Raw genomic sequence first — 15,521 nt, forward strand, 5'->3', positions numbered from 1 at the left:
GGCCCGCACAGCCCCGCTGCTGAGAGCCTGGGGCCACCCTAGCGCCTTGCTCAGGGCGACTGAGTGTCCTATGTAGGGAGGACATGGAGCCACCCTCGGAGGGAATGAGGGCACGGTGCAGGTAGACGGGCAACGGAGTGACTGTGCCCACGGCAGAGAGAGGGCCCGCGGCCTGTTTGCTCAGGCTAGGAGAGCCTGCAGGCCGGGCACAGTGTGTGGCCCTGGTGAAGCCTACGGGGCCCATGGGGGGGACACGGGGTCACCTCCACGTGTGAGTAGTCTACCGCTCCACACGGGACCCTGGCCAGCCCCCACCCCTCTTCCAGCCCACCTGAGATGGGGCTGGGACCCTCTAGCAAAGGAGGGCTGGACCGGGCGCCCCCTCCCGCAGGTGACGTGAGCTGGGGGAGGGGAGGCAGGGAGCAAGGCGGGGCCTGCACGGGACCCGCGGCCAGGATCTGGGCAGCTGGCCGGCCACCTCACCTTGCGGGCAGCGATGCGCGGCTGGGCCATGTCCTGGATGAGGGCGACGAGCAGCTGCTGAGCCCTGCACAAAGGACAGCCCACTCCGCTGCAAAGGCTGAAGGAGGGGTGGCCCCTCCGGCGCCCTAAACACCTGCCCTGCCCACAGCGGCTCCCACCCTGCACCACTGCAGTTCCCGGGGCATTTAAACACCCGCGGAGCCTCAGCTGGACTTCTGAGGTGACAGGGTGTGGGCCTGCCCCTGCTGAGCTGAGCTCCAGGGGACGCGGATTTGGCGAAGCCCAAGAGGCGCCGGGCAAGACGCCACGGCTGATCCAGGCCACAGTTCTCAGCAGGGGCGGGAACACTGTCCCCGTCCCAGGACTGAGGGCTCCCCAAGCTGGCGCCAAGCTCCGGTGTGACTGGTCACCCTGCCTCCGGAGGACGCTGCCCTGTCTGGAGACACTCTGGGCTGTCGCAGCCGGGGGCGGGGGGACAGGGATGCTGCCCCACTGTGCTCAGGACAGCTCCCGACAAAGGGGGCCAGCCCCAAATGCCAAGGGCGCTGAGGTCGGGGAACTCTGGTCCCAAGTGCTCCTGAACGATCTAGAACTGAGGTCCCCATCTTTCCGCAAACAAACTCGCCTGAGCGATGCAATTGGTGGGTGGCGTACTGGGGATTGCACGTGTTTGGGGCCCCAGGAGGGGTCCTCCGTGCTGAGCAGGGCCAGGGGAGGTCACCCCGGCAGGTCCCACCCGCTCCGGGAGGCGCGGTGACCCGGGACAGCGCTCACTGTGAGTAGTTGGGGACAGTGCCGTGCTCCACGTCCTTCGTGCTGTACGGGCCGACGCGGTGGGCATGCCAGCAGCCTTGGCCCTGGCACAGGGTGTCGGTGACATGCAGGATGTCACTGCAGTGCACCTGCAGCTCCCCCTCCGCCCGCCCCTCCATGGCCAGGTTGACCCGGATGTAGAAAGAGTCCCCCGAGGTAGCCACTTTGGCCTCCAGGTCCTGGACCAGCTTCTTATAACCTGATCAAGGACAAGAGAACAGATAAACCCGGGCAGTGATCCCACAGGAGGAAGGATCTGGAACGGGAAAGGAGGAGAGAAAGAAGGAGCCCCTGCCCCACGGCCTCTGGAGCCACTGGTGCGGGGTCAGTGGGTGGGAGGTCCCCAGCTGCCTCGGGGGCCTCCGCAGATTCGGGGCACAGCCTGGCTCTGGACAGGCCACGGAGCTGATGTTGGCATGGCCAGGGGCCCACAGAGATGGGCCTAGGTGGCTGGGCAAGACTCAAGAGGCGCCCTCGCTGGGGGGTGTGTACCCTCCACGTTGACCTTCACGGACAGGCAGCAGAAGCCGTTCACCCTCCTGAGAAGTCCCACAGCCTGCTCCAGGGTCGCGCCCTCCAGCACAGCCTTGAAGGAGGGCGCTGTTGCCTCGTAATCCACCTGCGGGCAGATCAGAAGGGTTGGCTTCTGTCCAACAGGATTCCGCAGCCGAAGTCCGGGTGCAGCGTGCACCCCACAGTAGAACCCGCGCGCCCATCAGGGCCTTTGTCACACGCCCCGTGTCAGGACACCTTAATTCAGCTCCTGCAAGCTGCACACATTCCCACGGCAAGAGTCAGCCGCCAACTGTTCCCAACACACCACGCACCAAGATCACCGCTGAGGACCGAGTTTCTGCTCTTCAAAACGGGCCTCGTTCTAGAGCATTCTAGAGCATTCTAGATCAGGATTTCTCAGCCTGGAGACTCCTGACATTTAGGGCCAGGCCGTCCTGGGCTTCTCAGCCTCCAGCCACCAGATGCCATGCGACCCAGGCCCACCCCAGCCCCAGCTCTTTGTTCCCTGTGTTGCTCTAAGTTTAAGGAAGTATGTAGTTTTATACCGAGAGGAAAATAAAAATGTGCTTTTAGCAGTTACATTTAAGTTGGCCCCATTTGGGATCAGGACCATCTCCCCAAACGTCTTTAAGAGGCTGTGACGTCACATGAGCCCATCGCTGGGAATCCGGACAGGACGCCGGCTGTCTGAAACGCGGTGAGGGGCTTCCGTGCCGTGTGGAGTGGAGGACAGATGATGCTGCTTTTATCAGGAGCTCGATTTGAGATCGTTGGAGGCAGGAGGACGTGGCTTGGCACGTGGACAGCCGTTCAGAGAAGCCCATGGGGTCACAGGGCTGCTGACCAAAGGGCCCGGCCTCCCTCCCGCCCCACAGCCGCCTCACCCCCCGGAGAAACGGGGCAAGTCTCAGGAAGGGGGTGACGCCTGTTTTGTAAACTTTTTACTATTTTTAAAAAGCTTGAAGTTCAACAGTTCTGCTTTTAGGCTACATCGAAGTCACCTTCTGGCCTCTGCATTCACTTCATAACTAGTTAAGTTGGACATTTATGTTTTCTGCAGTTTAATGAATACTTCAGGACAAAAATTTTAAAAGATGCCCTCAATGGTCAACGTGGTGAATTTTGTCGTATTTTCTCACACACACATGCATGCACACACATGTACACACACACAGTGCCAAGAGGAGCACCCCTGTTACAGAACAGAACAAATCAAACAAGCCCCCACATCTCACCCTCAGGATCTGGGTGCCCGGACGTAAGGCCATCTCGTCTGCCGCCGAGCCAGGGGTGACCCGGTGGATGAAGATGCCCGTGAGGTTCCCGCCGATGACAGTTATCTGCTCCAGCAACGCATCCCCCTGGAAGGCCAGCACCGTGACCTGGCTCAGGATCTTCCGGGCCGGCCTCCGCCGCACCGGGGCAGTGCTGCGGGGAGGGAGGTGACGGAGCTCGTGTGTGGCCCAGAGCAGGCGGTCCGGCCAGGCCGTCGCCCCACTGGGGCCCCTCGGGCTTCAGCATTCTGCAATTCTCCATCCCCCACTCCCGCCATGACCCCAGCCTCAAAAAGGCTGTCGCCTCCCAGCAGGGACGGGACACAGTCCTCCCTCTGCAACTGCTGGGCCTGGCTCCTCCCTCTGCTCACCTGGCTGAGAGGCAGAGGCCGCCGGAGACTGGCCGCAAGCTGTTCGAGGACTCATGAAGCTCTAGAAGGAAGTGGAGGCTCAGGCACAGAGCAGACAAGCCCGCAAGGTCGCTGACCCCTGACAAAGCTTCGGGCCACCCTCAATGTCCCCAGCCCCCAGCCTCAGGCACTCCAGCCTACTGAGGCCAAGCCTTTTCCTCCTCCCTTTCCCCGGCTTAGACCTCGATCCCCCCAGACAGGCACTGCAGGTGGGGGGGCCCACCTGCGGGTGTCCTTCGTGACCCCCAAATGCTACCAACGCTTTATGGGATTGGGATCAAGCCTGGGTGCCCCTGGGCCGGCGTCCCCACCCTGACCTGCATTTCCGCATGACAGTGGAGGCCGCGAGCCACGGCTGCCGCCTGCTCAGCCCAGGCCACGCCGCCTAGCTGGCCAAGGAGCCTCTGAGTCCACAGTCCTAGCACTGGATGTCTCCAGGGTCTCTACCTCTGCGCTTTAGGGCTCAGCCTGTGAGGTGGATGGGCCCCGCCTGGCAGCAGCCTTCCCACAGAGCAGTCCCACCCAGTGGACTGCCCAAGAGCCGGCAGAGGCAGGGCCAGCTGCCTGCCCCAGGCGGCCGTGCCCAGCTCACAGGCAAAACCCACGCGCGATTACAGTCAGAGCCGAGGGGAGTTAGACCCCCTGACGCGTTCGAGGTCAGTTCCGCTAAAAGTGCATGAAAACGGCAGCCCACGGAATCGCGGTGGAGGGGAGGGGCGGTGAGCCTCCCCATCCGAGCTCTCCCGTCGGGGGACGTCCCAGCCAGGTGCCCCCAGCTCAGCAATTATAAACAAGCCTCCAGTGGCCTTGGAACAGGTGAGGGCTCGAGTCACGTGACCCACCGCCCTGCCGTAAAGGTGCGTCTGTGTGGAACAGCGTGGGGCACAGGCACCCCTGGTGGCATAAGGTGAATTCCGGACGGGTGCTAAGCACCTACTGTGTGCGAGGCCTGCAGCTGGGGCAGATGTGCAGGGTGGGAGGAAAGGGGGCTGTCCGTGAGGGCCCCTTGGCTTGAGAAGGAGAGAGGACCAGTCACGTCACAAACGTGAGGGACAAGCCACAGGAGAAACGCGAAGCTGTCAGGTGTCAACGGCCCGGAGGAGAGATGCTCCCACAGGTGGAGCCTCAGCCAGCAGTGGGGGCTGATGCCCGTTGCCCCCCGTCACTGGGAGGCCCAGGGTCCACGGGTCAGGGCAGGGAGGAGGAGCGAGCGAGAGTACGTGTGCGTGAGCATCGACGCCGCGCTGGACGTGGAGATGGACCCGCGACAACAGAAGGCCGCCCGGGGAACAGAGCCCCGGGCGCTAGCTGGCGCCGCCGGAGGCCCATTCAGGGTGAGGTCACGGCCACAGCGCTCTGCTCAGCCCCTGGGGAGACACTGGGCCTCCCTGAAGATCCCCGACCTTGCCCGCTCCTGCCTAGCCCAGGGGAGGAGGGTGCTGCAGAGGCTGGGGGGGGCACGCTCACCTGCTCTGTCTACGATCTCGTAATCTAGGTCTGCGTCGCCCGCCTCGCCTCCCGGGGAGGCGCCCCCATCTACCTCCGGGATTTCTGGGAAGCCGCTGTGGAGTGTAAGGAGACAGCTCAGGCTGCATGGCCCACCCCCCCGTCTCAGGCCCAGAGCCCCCAGCACCTGCCTGGCCCTCGGCTGGCGTCCCATCCAACCCTGACACCCGCCCCTCTACCTGGAAGAGCAGGGGTCTTCCCAGAAGTCCTCTGTGGCCCGCTTGTACAGGGACTGCTGGCTGGGAGGCACAGGGCTGCTGGAGCGGAAGCTGTCCGCCAGCTCGCGGCTAGACGTGGTGCTCAGGTCGGACCAGAGCTGAGACTGCAGGAGGACCAGCGGAGTCAGCGGGGCTCATGGGCGTGCCCACGCCCCCTCCCCTGCTGCGAAAAGCCACGCCCCAGCTGTCAGGGCAGAGGGGACGAGAAGGGAGGGCGGGCGGGCGCACGGCTGGCATGTTAGCTGAGCACCTACTGTGCGCCGCGCCCCCCGCACCCTGACCCCGTTAACGGCTCTCCGCTTTTCACATGGCTTGGTTCTCACATAAATCTTCGAAGTGGGCGGTAATGTCCCACTCTACACATAAAGCCATCAAGGCCCAGAGAGGCCACGCGCAGGACGCCGAGTGGAGGTCTAGAGGGCAGCGTGGACCCGAAAGCGGCCCCCCGCCCACTTAAGCATGTCTCCAGCACCTGCTGCGCAAGGCCACCTTCCGTCCCCTGGCCGGCCCGAGCCGTGGAGGTACCGGCCGTACCTCGGAGGAGCTGGGACAGCTGCAGTCACCGTCATCCCGTGGGCAGATGGCAAACATGCGTACGAGCCGCTGCTTCCCCCTCCGACAGGGGCCCCTGGCCCCCGCTTCCTGCTTGGGCTGTGGAGAGGCCCCCACGGGCTGGTTAGGTCAGGAGTGGTCCCCTGAATGCTCTCGGGGTGTCTGCCCCATCACCACCCCCGTGTTCACCCTCCTGGGCAGGTTCCTCTCATAGGCTCCCAGGCGAAACATTCGCGGCCCCCCCTCCGCGCCTGGGATCCCCGGCTGACCACAAGGGTCACTTGGTGGAGCTGACCACCAAGGGACTGTAGAGCAATCGCCTCGGTGAGTGGCATTTCTCTTTTAGAGACTGTGTGTGGTCCTTCACCGGTTGTGCTGTGTGTGTGACACACCTACCCATACGGCACATAGATTGCTGGGGGTGGGGGGCGCCGATTAGAGAAAGAACAACGCCCATCCCCCCACCCTCGTCACAAACGGCAGCTGGCACCTGCCTTCTGCTATGCGCACACGCATGGGGAGGGGGGAAGGGCTGGGGCCTGCAGGAAGGGGGCCCTGGCCCTGCGCCCCCCGGGTCCCCCTGAAGTCTTGCCCGCCCAGCAGGGTGCCAGGGCTGTGGGGAGACCACGCTGGAGGGTCTGTCGTGGTTTCAGCTTTTTGGGAACATGGCCCCTTCACGCGGGTAAGCCTGCCACTGTCACCCTGGGACACTGTCACCCAGGTAAGCCTGCCACTGTCACCCTGGGACACTGTCACCCAGGTAAGCCTGCCACTGTCACCCTGGGACACCGGACGCAACCCTCTCTGGAACGCGTCATCTCCCAAAGCAAGTGGCCACCGGCAGTTTCATCTGCTGCTTCCTTTCATCGTTGAACACCACACTTTACAGGTTCCAGAAACTTCTGCCGAGCTCCCCCTTCCAACTTGCGTAACGGCATCACAGAGTCGGTCTGCCCAGCCAGCATCTTCGATGTCTGACACCACGGTTCACTCACGGGACCCGGTGCGTGGTGGTGAGTTAGATCCAGACGCCCCAGCCCCAGCGAGGGCCACGAGTGGCTGTGGCCGGCTCAGCCCTGTCCCGTGCCCACCTCCTGTGGGCCTCTGGCCCTGTCTCCCTGCATCTGCCGACGCCGAGTGCGAGCAGAAGTGCTCACCTCTTGCAGTGACTCGGCCTGCAGCGTGCGGAGCTGTTGGCGCAGGTCGCAGACTTGGTCCGTCAGCTCGAACACTTTCCTGCGGAGGGCGTCCTTGTCCGTCAGGCTCTGGGAAATCTCCGCCTGGGCTGCATCTCTCGCCGAGTACGCCTGCAGGCCAAGACGCAAAGATGCCCCAGCACAAAGGGCCAGCACGGGGCGAGGGCCCAGTCGGAAACAGACACTTGCTTCTCATCTGCCTCAACGCTGGACTCGCCAGCGTGCGCCGCATGCAGAGCTCACCCCGACAGGCACACACTACTGTCTGTTTACAGTCTGGGTGACGTGCAGGGTTTGAAGGACACCCGGTATGTGGCTGTGCACAAACTTCACGTGCCAAGAACAAAAGGAGGCACTAGATGCGACCTCCAGTGCTGGGCAGCGAGCGAGTCAGCAGACGACAGCGGTCTGAGTTGAGAAACTGTGTGCACCGGGGAGGGAGACCCCCCAATCTGGAAGCGGCTGCCATTGAGGGCAGGGCCAGCTGCGTGAAGTGGCCAGCCAGCCCTTGGCCGTGACTCGGCCGACGGGCGCCTCCTGCTCCCTCTGCGCCCCTCGCCCCGCCCTGCCCAGCCCCTCGCCCCGCCGGTACCTGGTCCCGCTCCTTCCGCAGCTCGGCCACTTGGCTCTGCAGGGCGTTCACCTTCTCCCTGTAGATCTCGCACTCCACCTTAGTTTTCTGGAACTGGAGCAACGTCTGCTCCTTCTCTTCCCAGTACTGGACACAGGGGGACAAACAGCGCATGAAGGAAGGTCAGCGGCCCTGAGGCCCGGGCCGAGGATGTGGTCGGTGGGGGAGCCCTGGGGACAGAGAGGACGGTGGTTCTAGAGGTAAAAAGGGGTGAATTCATGCTGTTTCTTAAGTGCTCGGTTTCAGGAGCATCCACAGAGTTGCAGGGCTGGTTATCCTTGAACGTGGTCATGACTACGCATGGCCGATGCACGTGTAATTGTTTTGTTTGTCCCGTGCCACCGAGTGCATAAGGAATTTCCTCCCCCCGCCCCTGCAGCAGCTCGTGAGCCCGGCTCCCACGCAGGGCCCCACGCACTGCACGGGACCTCTAGGTGGTGCTCAGTACAGCTTTGAGGAGGGAGTAACGGAGCGTGCGTGGGGTGAGTTAGGCGCACTTGGTCCTAAGCCCGGTGTGGACTCAGCATCTTTGTCACCAGAGTGTGGCCCTGCTCTGGATGCGGCCGGGAGGTCACCTGCTTTTGCTGCCTCTCGGCGGCCACGGCCCGCGCCCTCAGCGAGTGGATGCGGTCCACCAGCTCCTGCTTGCTGTCCAGGGCCTCGTCCAGGCTCTGCTCCAGGATGTCCTTCTCCGCCTGCGGCAAAGAGAGATCAGCCCAGGGCCCCGACCTCCCCACAGGCCTGCCCTGTGGGGTGGGGGTTCTCCCTCGGATCGTCCTGAGAACAGGTGGCTTCTGCACAGCTCGTGGGGGAGGCGGAAAGTGCTGGAAGCTGGAGCCTCTCGGGACAGAACCTCCCCCAGCCCTTTCAGCCACCCCTTCAACGAAGCCGCAGTGGACGGACTTTCCGAGGGGGGCCATCAGCTATCAGGTCGAGGCCTCCCTTGGGCTCATTCCCTGGGCAGGGGGTCGTGACTGCCCTCCGCCAGGCTGTGTGACGGTGCCAAGCACCCAGTGTGTGTCCCTAAAGACATGTTCGGCCCACAGGTCTTAACTACGAGATAGGAATCCCATGCAGCGGAGACGCGAGGGCTCGCATACCGCAGGGCACTGGCGTCCCCAATTCCCAGCGTGCCATGACCCCCACTCTCCAGTGCAGGGCACTTTGCAGGCACAAAGGTTTCCTTCCCTGTCCCCTAGCTTTAGAGCGAACCCCATCCTTACAATCAGCCCTGTCCACTCCAAGACGGCGGCCGAATAGGAGGGGCTGGGTGGGGCATTGTGACTCGCGTCTGAGCGCCGTGAACCCTGCCAGCGCTTGGGGGCTGGGGAGGCGCAGGAAGGAGGGAGAGAAAGGCATTGGGCTGAGTCGCTAGGTTTCACGTCACCTGGCCCTTTGTCACACCTCAATGGGATGCCCGTCGGAAGTCCCGCAGCCTGGGGGAGCCACAGGGAAGGAAGGTGACCCCGCTGGGGACTCCAGGACCTACCATGCTGAAAGTCAGTGACCGGAGTTTCTCATTCTCCTCCTTGAGGCGGCTCAGCTCCTCGGCTCCCGGCTCCAGGCCACTGGCCATCTTCAGGGACCGCTCTCGAAATTCCCGCTCGCAGGAAGCAGACAGCCTCTCTCGCTGCAGCTCTTGCTTCATCAGATACAGCTGCCAGGAGGAGAGGATGGGGGAGGGCTGTGGGGGCACCGCCTTAACCAGACCGGAGCCGGAGGTCCCCACTCTCCTCAGTGAGGGGGCCGGCCACACTCAGAGCCTTCCTGCGCCCCCGCCCACAGAAGCCGCCAAAGGGTCCGCCCCAAGCGGGAGAAAGGCACTTTAGCTGTGCTTTATGGATGACGCGTAGCAGCTAACGGCTGGGCTGGGTTCCCTGAACAGGGCAAGGAGCCCTGACACCCAGCTCTCGGGTCCTGTCCTGAAACAGAGTCACCGGCAACCAGAGACGAGAGGCCAGCGAGGGTGACTCCTCCAGGACAGCCCCCTCGCCCAGTGTCTGCCTTCCACAGTCTGCCAGCTACTGCAGACACAGGGAACTTGGATTCTTGAAAACCAGTACGTGGGAAGAAAGGCGCAGTCGGGTGGGGCGGAGATGCTGGCTCCAGGGATGCCAGACGCGGTCTACTGACTCGCTTGCGATCTGTGTGCAGCAGGTGCCACCCCCGCCCAGCCTTCTGCCGGCCTCCGTCCCAGGAGGAACTTGGACCTGGAGCTGGGTCTGGCCCCGCCCGTTTCCCCAGAAGGCAAACCCGGGACGTCTGGGGGTCAGGCCCACGTCCAGCACTGACCCTGGGGCTGGGGTCAAGCGGAGAAGGGAGGAGCTCCCTCCTGGCCCCTTCCCTGCCAACACCCAGTTAGAGAACTTCCGCAGGCCATCACCAAGCTCCTGCTGTGAGCCAACGGGCTAGGCCTGTCACATTCCGCACGTTCAGAGTAAAACCGAACCCCTGAGCTCTGGAAGAGGGACTTAGAACCGAAAGTGCCCCCAAACAAATGAACCTCATTATGTTTCGAACAAACGCCATGGCCGTGAAGTGGGGAAGGGACCGAGAGATGCGGGTGGCCCGCGGTATTTAACTGCGAGCCGCAGCCTTGGTCGGGGCGGGGCGTGGTGGGGAATCACGGACCCTGGCCTCCCGGAGTTCTGTTTTCTATATGGGCGAAGTGATTTTGCTTCAGGTGCACTGTAGGAGTGAGCGGGTGAGCGGGTGAGCGGGTGAGCGGGTGAGCAAGTGCGTTCTCGCCGGGAGCCGGGGTCTCCCGTGGAAGGGAGCATACACATATGGAATGGTGAAGCAGGAAACACCCTGGGGATCGCATGGCATTAGATGTACGGGTGTGACCTCGTGACTGCTAAGACAGTCACGTGTACGAGTGTGCGCCTACTTGCGTGCATATGTGTGTGTGCATATTTGCATATGTACAGGCGTGTGTTTATGTGCACGTGTTTCCCAGCTCTGTCCGCCCAAAGGGCCAAGGAGCAGACAGCCCAGGAGCAAGGAGCACACCCGGAGCCCCGATCCCGGTCTCTGGAAGGAACCGGCCCCCGGGGAGATGGCCGACCCCACAGCTGGGGTGCGGGTGGGGGTGCGAGATGACCCTGGAACACGTCGTGATGCTGCAGAGGGGGTCAGAGCTCAAGGTCGTGATGCCAGAGGGGGTCAGAGCTCAAGAAACCAGAGGGGACACGTCACAGGGCACAGAGTGGACGGACGGGGCTGCCACCGGCCAATCTGGGACAGTGTGTGCGTGCTGAAGTCACGAAGGACGGTCACACATCACAGACTGGAAAGAGGCCCCCCGCGTCTGTGCCAGTGACGGACGCGTGAGTGGGGACGGAAAGGCTTCCTCTAATGGTCAGGGCGCCGAGGCCCGGCTGGTCGAGTGGGGGGTGGGGGCGCTGGAGACGGACTCAGCGTTTGCAGCCACCAGAGTAAGACGTCCTGGTAGGAATCTCCTCTGGGGAGAATTATGGGGGGGCTGTCGACAAGGGTGGGGTGCTGGCCGGCCTTAGAGCGCTTCCCCTGACCACTTACTAGCTACTGGAGGAAGATGGAACAGCATCGGCAGCGCGGACCGGTCAGCGAGAACAGTGGGAACCGGCAGCACCCGGTCCAAGTGGGGGCGCTGGACCTCGCACTCCATATGGGGCACCCCGAGACATGCCCAGCGTCCCCTGTACAGGTCACCCCAAATGCACGACCCTGACTATTCGCGAAGAAACGCGAGGCAAACCCCCAAATGAGAAATGGTCTGCTATTTTTAAAAAGGCAGGGGACGTGCGGTTTATTCTCCAAGAATGTCCACGCCATGGTGACAAAGAGAGGCTGTGGGAACGTTCCAGATTAAAGGGGGCTGAAGAGCGGGACACGAAATGCAGCACCTGACTCTGGACTGGGCCTTGGGCTGGAGGGAAAACGCGATAAAGGACGTTATTTAGGTCAAACGATACGAGAACACGTGCAGCTTAGATCAGAGGACTTAACTGACGAGACTCACGAAGCTGTGGCTGCACCACGGCTATGTAAAGTCCCCTGTTTTAGGAACCGCACATTCAAATGCTTACGGTGAAAGGGCCATGATCTATGTAACTCATGTAGTTCAGGGAAAGTGTGCGTACATATGTGTGCATGCATGTGTGTGCACACGTGTGTATATGTATGTGTTGTTGGGAGAGACACAAAGAGCCTGAACGATAAAGTAAGGGTACATGGGTAGCCTCTGTACTACTTGTATTTGTACGTTTCCAAAAATAAATTTGAAGTTATTTCTAAATAAAATTAAAATTAAAAGAACAAAAGAAATAAGGCCATAGTTAAAGGCAAACAGCCAATGTCAATGTGACAAGGCATGAACATCCTTGATATTTAAACTAGAAAATCAGAAGATAACAACACCCCACAGAGAAATGAGTAATAGACGTTGCTGGGGTTCGAGGGGCCTCGCCAGCAGCACCCCTGCCTGGCGCCCGAGTCCGGGACCAGCCAAGGATGACAGGGGTGGGGTCTCCTGTCCTCGCGGTGCCGACAGCTGTGGGGCAGTGGGACTCGGTGGGTCCACCGCCGCGGAGCCCAGAATAGCCAGACCCGCCCTCAGACGCAGACAGGGGGGCCTCCCCACGGCGGCACTTCCCAGACCAGCCTGCCCGCCCACGGGCACCCACGGGCCGGGGCAGGCTCACGGCAGAAGGGGCAGGAGGGCGCCCGCCAGGCGCGGGGACACACACCTCCTCCTGCAGGCCGTGGCAGCGCGTGACCGCCAGCTCCTTCTCCTGCAGCGTGCTGCTGTAGCGCAGGGACAGGCTGAGCATCTCGTCCTTCAGCTTCAGCACCTCGTGGAAGTGGGCGCTGACCTCGCGCTTCATGCGGCTGTGGTCGGCCTCCAGCTGGCGCAGGCCCTCGGCGCGGGCCTCAGCCTGGCCCAGGCGCTCCTGCAGCCGCCGGCACTGCTGCAGGAGCGCCTCCTTCTGCCCCTGCTCCTGGCGCAGCTCCTCCTGCAGGCTGCCGATGGCCCCGGCCAGGCACTGCGTCAGCTTGGACGTCTCCATGAGCCCTGCGGGGGAGGCGCAGGGGCGGACGTCACCACGCGCCCTCGCTCCCGGCCCTCCACGCCTCTGCTCCCTGCACCCAGACTCTCAAGAGAACCCCCCGCCCCCCACCGCTGCCCATGGGTGGGTCTCCTTAAAGCTTCCGGGCTGAGCTGGACTCAAAGATTTTGGTAAACAAACTACATGACTTGAGGTTTCCATGCAAGGTCACCCACTCTCGGCCTTCCCGTGGGACCCCACTGTTCAGACCCAACCCCCCGCACCAGCCCAGATGTGCTCAGTACTAACACGATTTAACGTCATCCTAAAAACCGTAGCTGGGAGCACAGAGCCGCACAGTGCAGACTCTGACACAAGCATGCACCGTGGCCAGCAGGAAGAAAGGTTTTCTCAGCCGGTTTACAGGGATGTCTGTCCTGCTCCTCTGGAGCCCCCCAATGTCTCAGCGGCTCCTCCAGGGAGGCCTACAATCACCCAGTGAAAACGTTCACTCCCTCTGCCAGGGTGAACCTTCGCTTAGCCAGCCGAGCACATGCACAGGGGGCGGCAGGCTCCGCCCCCTCCCCGCTGGCGGGCGCCTCTGTCCTCGGTGGGCCCAGGTCTGGGCTGCCCGTTGCACCAAGCCCAGGCCCCCAGCAGGCATTGAGGAGCTTTTCTAGAGAAAGGGGACTCCCCCTTTGCCTGCGCCTCTCAAATGCTGATTCCACAGCGTGAGGGGCTCCTCCAGGTGCTGGGCGAGCAGGGCCAGACCTTCCTGTTGGAGCCTGAGCCCCACCCCCGCGGTTAGTGGGGGGTCTCCTCACTCCCAGAGTGCCAGGCACAGGACGCCTCCAGCACAGCACGCTGCCAAGGGGAGCCCCCGAGGCCACTAGGAATCAGACGCTCCGAGGAGCCCCCGGCCAGCCCCACTGGATGGCGAGCACTCACCGCTGAAGGTGCCGAAGTCCACGTCGGGCTGCAGCCCAGTGACCAGGGTGTAGATGTCGGGATTGTGGAACTTCAAGCTCTCCAGGAAGGCGACGGCCCCGTTCTTCCCTCGTGTCCTCAGCAAGTCCAGCAAGTGCCCTTGGAAGCGAGAAGTCTTAGCTAACGGGGTGCTGGGCGGGTTTCGCCACGAGGGGCTGGGGGAGGGGAAAACCCGGAGCATCTGGGGGTCAGGACCGCAGGGCTGGGGCGAGCTCTGTGGCTCTTACAGGTTCCTTTAGTCACAGGGCAGCACAGACCCGAAGAGGGTGAGGCTGATGTCCACTGAGCAAGTACTGCGGCCCGAGATAAAGCGAAAGACTGACGAAGACAATCCCTGGTCTCAAGACCTGCCAGGCGTGTTGGCGGCCAAGTGCAGACGTGTGTGGTGTGTGGTGTGTGTTTGTGTGTGCGGGTGCGCGCGCGAAGCTCGTGGAGGAAAGACACGAACAGTAACACCCCAGGGCCCAGGCCCACCCAGACCAGCACCCTCAGCTTGGGCTCACTGCTCCTGCATCTGACGCTGGGCAACAGGCTCACACAGCATCGTGTCAGTGGCTACCGCCTGTTGCCCGCTGCCGATGGCCCGGGCTCTGAGATGAGCATCTGAGAAACAGAAACTCACTCAACTAATGACCTGGCACGGCCAAACGACCGGCTTAGCCGCTTTCGAATGGATCGACGCAGCCTGTGGAACGTGGGGCCGCTCCAAAGACGTCCGGCACAGGCTGCGCTGCAGCCCCAAGATATGTCTGCTGGAGCCTACGAAAGAGGGCCTACGGGCAAAAGGGTCTTCACAGACATGATTAAGCTGTGAGTCTCGAGATGAGCTCAGTCTCAGGATGGTCTGGGTGGGCGTGAAATCCGACGACGTGTCCTTATGACAGAAAAGGAGTGGTGCACAGAGAAGGCCGTGGAAAACGGGGCAGAGGCCAGAGCGGCGCAGCCACGCGCAGAGGGACGCCTGGGGCCAGGGGCAGGAAGGACCCTCCCCTAGACCCTCGGAGGGAGCGTGGCCCCGCCCATCCCTGGACTTCAGATGTTGGCCTCCAAACTGTGAGCGAATCCATTTCTGCTGTTTGAGGCCACCCACTCTGTGGTCATCTGTTACCATGACCCTGGGAGAGAAGACAGCGTCCCCAATGGAGCTCGGGCTCGGAACTTGGGCTCGGTCAAGCTGGCTGGGCAGACAGGGCCTGGGGGTGGGGGGCCGGGGCGGGGCCAGGCCTCACCGACTCGCATGGCGGTGTTGGTGAGCTGTGGGCTGTGCAGTACCTCCTCCTCGTCCAGCTGGCCCAGCACCCTCGCCTGGCGCAGGTAGGGCGTGAGGCGGCTGGGGAAGACGCTGCGCACGATCCTGTGACGGTGGCTCTCCATCATCTCCCACAGCGCGTCCTCGTCCAGGCTGGTCAGCGTGGAGTCCGTGCGGCGCAGCTCCGCCATGGCTGCCGGCGCCTGAGAAGCCTGGGCGGAAAGACGGGCACAGAGTTGGGGGTCAGCCCCAGCTTCCGGGCGCAGGAGGCCTTCCCACCGGAGCCCCCTCCGCCACGCCGCTGGCCGGGAGGGGAATCTGGAAAGCATGATGAGCTCAGCCCTGGCCCGTGTCCCGTGACCAGTGGGAAGGGACATCAAGGCAATCCTCCAGGGCAGACCGGGGACTCAGTTCTCTGGGTGTCAGGAGACAGGATTCGCCTTTAAACACAGGACACTGCCCTGGCCTGGGGCACTGACCTAGGAGCTCGGTCCAGACTATGCAGTCTCAACAGGGGCGCAGGAGTCCCCACCGGAGCCAAAACCGGATCTTGAGCAAAAATCCTCACTTTTCTGTGCTTAAAGCACAGGTGTGCGCAAACAGATCTACGGTGTGCCTGAGCTAGTACTGTTCCTTAGGAGGGTGATTAGGGAAAG

The 15,521-nt window shown here is 62.6% G+C and overlaps 1 protein-coding gene across 7 annotated transcripts in view; it reads right to left on the bottom strand.

Annotated features, from left to right (window-relative positions):
* Positions 1–18: 18 nt before the first annotated feature.
* The window catches only part of CARD14 (caspase recruitment domain family member 14), a 24,145-nt gene continuing 8,642 nt past the window's right edge, over positions 19–15,521 (bottom strand). For 5 of the 7 annotated variants that reach the window (XM_025047200.1, XM_025047199.1, XM_025047198.1 and 2 more), the window contains 15 exons: positions 14,846–15,077; positions 13,578–13,715; positions 12,330–12,655; positions 9,089–9,256; positions 8,175–8,294; positions 7,561–7,686; positions 6,930–7,079; positions 5,755–5,871; positions 5,182–5,324; positions 4,964–5,058; positions 3,458–3,518; positions 3,048–3,240; positions 1,789–1,915; positions 1,258–1,495; positions 19–547 (listed from right to left, as the gene is read on the bottom strand). In XM_025047200.1, coding sequence (XP_024902968.1) covers positions 232–547; positions 1,258–1,495; positions 1,789–1,915; positions 3,048–3,240; positions 3,458–3,518; positions 4,964–5,058; positions 5,182–5,324; positions 5,755–5,871; positions 6,930–7,079; positions 7,561–7,686; positions 8,175–8,294; positions 9,089–9,256; positions 12,330–12,655; positions 13,578–13,715; positions 14,846–15,056 — 2,529 coding nt within the window. In that variant the 5' untranslated portion in view covers positions 15,057–15,077 and the 3' untranslated portion in view covers positions 19–231. Of the gene's footprint in view, positions 548–568; positions 1,496–1,788; positions 1,916–3,047; positions 3,241–3,457; positions 3,519–4,963; positions 5,059–5,181; positions 5,325–5,754; positions 5,872–6,929; positions 7,080–7,560; positions 7,687–8,174; positions 8,295–9,088; positions 9,257–12,329; positions 12,656–13,577; positions 13,716–14,845; positions 15,078–15,521 lie in introns of those variants that run through there. The other 2 variants (XM_025047203.1, XM_025047202.1) reach the window with 2 other exon arrangements.

Source organism: Pteropus alecto, unplaced genomic scaffold, assembly GCF_000325575.1.
Source record: "Pteropus alecto unplaced genomic scaffold, ASM32557v1 scaffold134, whole genome shotgun sequence".
Classification (NCBI taxonomy): domain Eukaryota; kingdom Metazoa; phylum Chordata; class Mammalia; order Chiroptera; family Pteropodidae; genus Pteropus; species Pteropus alecto.